The following is a 5,012-nucleotide window of genomic DNA, read 5'->3' as shown; positions in this document are numbered from 1 at the left end:
TGCATGACTGACATGGCTCCAACACCAGCACCACTTTTTGTTGTGCCATAAGTCTCACCACAAGCGCTGAAGACCATGGCGGCCGAGGTGCCCATGATGGCAAAGAAGGACGCATATTTGGGACTTTCAGACATGTCTGCACGGGGTCAGTAGGCCAGAAGGAAAACGGGGCAAGGGGAGAGAAGCAAAGGCATGGGGCTGGGTAGTGGGTAAAGGACTGGCGGGTGGGTAGGAAGGTGGAATGGCATGAAATCAGGAAACCAAAAATACTTTTCTAATCCTAAATCAAGTAGATTTTCAAGGGTAATTTCATTTAGGGAATAGCTGCATTATTGATATCATTATGTATGGGACAAATCTTGCACATAGACAACCAAGTAAGTGTATTCAGGTTTCTTAGAGCTGGAAAGGAAACTATAAGGGATCTAGTACAACTGGCAAATGAATAAGGATCCTCTCCTACACTGTTTCCAACAAATAGTTAGCCTTTTCTGGATATAAGCATTGATGAGAACTTTTATTATGTCTGTAATTCCAGTAACAGAGAGCTCACTACCTACCAGAAAAACTCATTCAATTTCTGGAGTTATACCTATTGGGAATTTTAAAAAGTAGATATTAGTTGATATCTTTAGTTTTTATATCACCTAGATTTTCCCCATATTCTTCTCCCGATTTTTCCCAGAAATTCATCCCTTATAAGAAAGAATTTTTTAAGGAGAAAGTGGAAAAATCGCCAAAACTAATCAATACATCCAAAAAATCTGATATTATATCCAATTTTCCACACCTATGGAAACTCTACCTCTGCAAATGAATGGGAGGTAGATGCTCATATCTCTTCTTTGGATCCAAATTTATATCTATGTTTCACAAAACCTATTTTCTATCATTTAGTGACTCTATATAAATTGTTATGGTATTATGTATATTGTTTTCTTGGCTCAGCTTGCTTCACTTTTATGTAGTTCTTTCCATGCTTTTCTGTATCATCATATTCTATGACATTCACATGCTATAATTTGTTTAGACATTCCCCAGTTTAAGGGCCCTTACTTTGTTTCCAGTCCTTTGCTACCAAAAAAAGTTCAATGATGAATGTTTTGGTGTATATGGAGTCTTTCTTTTTGTCATTGACCTTGAAGCATAGGCCTAGAAGCAGAATTTCTGAGTGAAGGTTGTCGATGCTTTAGCCACTTTATTTGCACAATTCCAAATCACTGCAACTTATTTCCTCTTATATTGACATAAAGACTCCCTCAATTGCACATTGCTTCTGGAACCAAATAGAGTATACTTACTGGCTTTTCCTCATGTTAGTCTTTCAAAGGGTTGGAGATGATAATAATATCTACCATGTCTGCTCTATTGCAGACACAGTCTTTCATCCCATTACTTCAGGGCACGTTTTCAAGTTATTTCGTTACTCTGGCCATCATCCTCTTGATGCTCAGCAACATGTTAATATACTTTCTGAAATGTGATCCTAAGAACTAAGCACAATAATTCAGATAAAATCTTACAATGACAAAAACAATGTGTCTCTATCTTTACTTTTTCTTCTCATATTTTCCTCCTACCATCAAACACATTCAAATTAGTGGTGTCTCTTGGTCTTTTTTTTTAACCCTGAAGTTTACTGAATGTCTCTGAAATTCAAGTCAGATGTTACCTCCCTAAACCCCATCATCCCACTCTGCAAGACCCTTATCATACCCTTTTTTCCTCATCAAAGCCCTGATCTCAGTATGACCACATTTTAATGGCTGCCTGCTCACTGGTCCAACTCCCCAGTGAAGTGAAGAAAAATTTAGCTATTTCAGTTTTGAGCCTCAATCACACTTGGAAAAAATACTAGCCTTCAGATCTTGGGATACAGGGGCAGACTGTAACACTGTAGTTGCTGTTTTCAATTATCTAAAGGACTATCATTGGGAATAGGAATAAATTATAGATTAATAATGGATTAATTCATTAATATCATGAATCTTGTATTTGAAAGGAACCTTAGACTACAGATCATAGAATTTTATTTCTAAAAGAGGCTTTAGAATGCAGAATGCCACCTCAACATGAGAGTACAAATATTTATTTCTTATTTAATATTTAATTTTTCCCAATTACATATAAAATCAATTTTAATATTTTTTGCATATTTTGAGTTCTAAATTCTCTCCCTCCCATTGAGAAACCAAGCAATTTGACATAGGTTACACATTAGTTTTCATGCAAAACACATTTCCATGGAGAGTATAAGTATTTAGACATGTAAGGGACCTTAGAGTTCAGCTGATAAAATCTCTACATTTTTCTCAGAAGAAAAAAACTGAGGCCCAGAGTGATGAAGTGACTTGCCCACAGTCACACATCAGATTCATAAGATTAGAATTATTTTGTCTAGACCCAGAGGGCAAAAATGAAATTAATGGAATTAAAGTAGATGGAAGATGATATTGGTTCAAAACAAGGAATAATTACCTCATAACTGAAACACACTAATATGGTAATGTGTGTATCCTCGTCATTAAATGGTGGGTATACTATCACTACAAGTGTTCCAGTACAGGCTGGATAACCACTTGCGCACTTTAAACTGGAATTCATTCTCAGTTAAATGATGGTCCAGATGACCTCTAAGGTGTCTTCCAGCTCAGATATTTTAAGATTTTATGAGCACAGAAATACCAAAGAAGCCTGCTTCCTATCCTGGCATTTGGATCCTAATCTTAATGAGGCATCCACCCTCCATGGCTCAATTGTCCAGCTTCTCAGAGTCCTCACTTTAAAGCAACTTAAAGGATTTAAGGTTCCTATGAATGATAGCAACCAGGGGGTCTGCCCCAGCCCAATGGGATATTCTTTCAGTTGGGTGTGGAATTTGCAGCAACTTTTGCTATTTATCTGAGGTTATCACACATACATTTACATATACGTATGTGTGTCAGTCAGTCAATAAGCCTTTATTAAGTGCTTACTATATGTTAGGCACTGAACTATAGAGATACAAAGAAAGGCAAAAACAAAGTCTGCCCCTAAATGAAGCATACATTCTAATGAGGGAGACAAGATAAAATTAATTTCAGGGGCAGGTTGGTGGTGCAGTGGATAGAGCACCGGCCCTGAAGTCAGGAGGACCTGAGTTCAAATCCAGACTCAGACACATAACACTTACTAGCTACGTAACCCTGGGCAAGTCACTTAACCCCAATTGCCTCACCAAAAAAAGCAAAAACAAAAAACCAAAAAAGATATAATTAATTTCAGACAAGATATATATTAAGTAAACCAAAGGTAATTTGAAAGGGGAAGACATTAGCAACTAGTGGGACTGAGAAAGACCTTCTGAATTATACAGGACTTGGGCTGAATTTGAAGAGAGCCAGGGAGACAGAGGCAGAGATGCAGAGCATTCCAGTCATTTGACAGCCAGTATAAAGGTACTGGAATGGGAAATGGAGTATCATGTTTAAGAAACTACAAGTAAACCATTGTAACTGGATCATACAAGGTGTCCTCAAAATTTTAGTGCAATCATGGAGTTTTAATAGCTTAAGGACTTTAGGGACACTTTTTAAATTGCACAGGGAGCATTAAAGTATAAGAAGATTGACAAGGTAAAAAAGGAACCATTTTTTAATAGTTTTGAATGATAATATAGAAGCTTATATTTTATCCTGAAGGTAACAGAGAAGCACAGGGGCTAACATGGTAAGATCTGTGCTTTAGAAAAACATACATGACAGCAAGTGAAATAGGGATGGGATGGAGAGAGATTTGAGTCGGTATACCAGTTAGAATATTACAATAGTCCCAGTAACACCTGGCATTGAATTGAATATATGTGGTGAGCTTGGGGCTAAATGTAGTATTTGGCTAAAACATGTGATTTCAGTTTAATGCTCATGCCTTCCCTCTGTTATTATCTCTCTCTGTGTGTGTGTGTGTGTGTGTGTGTGTGTGTGTGTATATTGTTGTTGTTGTTTGCATGTTGTCTCTTTCAAAGGACTGTGAGCTCCTTGAGAGCAGGGACAGTTTTTTGCCTTTTTGTGTATCATTAATGCTTAGTATAATGCCATGCATCAATAAATAATTGTTGACTTGAGAAGCATAGAGATTAAGTGATTTGCACAAGCTATTAATATATAGTGATTTTGGCAGAGCCAGAATTTTAATTCAAGTATTCTTGATTTAAATCTAGCATTCTTTCCACCATGCCACTCTAACTCCATTGCACACAGAATGCCAATTCTGGAAGACATCATAGAATACACCACATCAGACTGGGTCAGGAATTGAGACAACCTAAAATCTACCCATCCTTGTAGAGATGAGAAATAATAAGTCCACAGGAAGGACATATAGGAGTTAGGAGAAGAGCCAGAACTAGAACTCAAGCCTCCTGACCCTCTGTTCAATATGCTTCCCATCACATATGCTGCTTCTCTTAATGCTTGCTAATTTGACATTGTTGATTGATTGAATCACAGTGCTACAAAGTGACAGTATTGCCAACTTCAAGTCTGTTACTCTTTCACCTACAATGTTATAAATAGACATATTTTTAATCCCATAAACTTGCTGAGCCCTGTGCTCCTGGGAGTGTTAAAACCAAGCTCGCTTATTTACTTTTATTTTTTCACTATTTTCCTTCTTTTTTATGATACTGGCTTCCCACTGTGTGGCAGGAACACATAAAAATAGGCATAAAAGTAAGACAATGTGCCCCAAATGCTGTATTAACTTGGAAATAAGTTTAAATGTCTTCAGAACAGGGCTTGCAGCTTCCTTCCCACAGCCGCGGCAACATCTGATGCTGAAATTCTCCTTTCATCCCTAATAGAAGCCTTAGAATTCTCGATCAGGAAATCAGGAGCTTGTCAGTGGCTTAAGAACTGTAAATTGTCTGTGTTAGCCCAGTCCTAAAGCACTTTGTAGAAGTAGTGGGTGCTGGAGTTTCATTGACAACTGCTACAGAGAGACAAAGTGTGATTCCCATGAAGGAAGGCCACTTG

At 37.5% G+C, this 5,012-nt stretch overlaps 1 protein-coding gene across 1 annotated transcript in view; it reads right to left on the bottom strand.

The window, feature by feature from the left end:
• The window catches only part of LOC114027841 (V-type proton ATPase 16 kDa proteolipid subunit-like), a 490-nt gene extending 356 nt beyond the window's left edge, over nt 1-134 (bottom strand). Inside the window, exon 1 of the mRNA XM_027842032.1 lies at nt 3-134. Coding sequence (XP_027697833.1) covers nt 3-134 — 132 coding nt within the window. The remainder of the gene's footprint in view (nt 1-2) is intronic.
• Between the last annotated feature and the right edge of the window lie 4,878 nt (nt 135-5,012).

This window comes from Vombatus ursinus, unplaced genomic scaffold (assembly GCF_900497805.2).
Source record: "Vombatus ursinus unplaced genomic scaffold, bare-nosed wombat genome assembly UNPS02014863.1, whole genome shotgun sequence".
In the NCBI taxonomy this organism is placed as follows: domain Eukaryota; kingdom Metazoa; phylum Chordata; class Mammalia; order Diprotodontia; family Vombatidae; genus Vombatus; species Vombatus ursinus.
The sequence above is the reverse complement of the archived record's forward strand: the minus strand, read 5'-3'. Positions and strand labels throughout refer to the sequence as shown.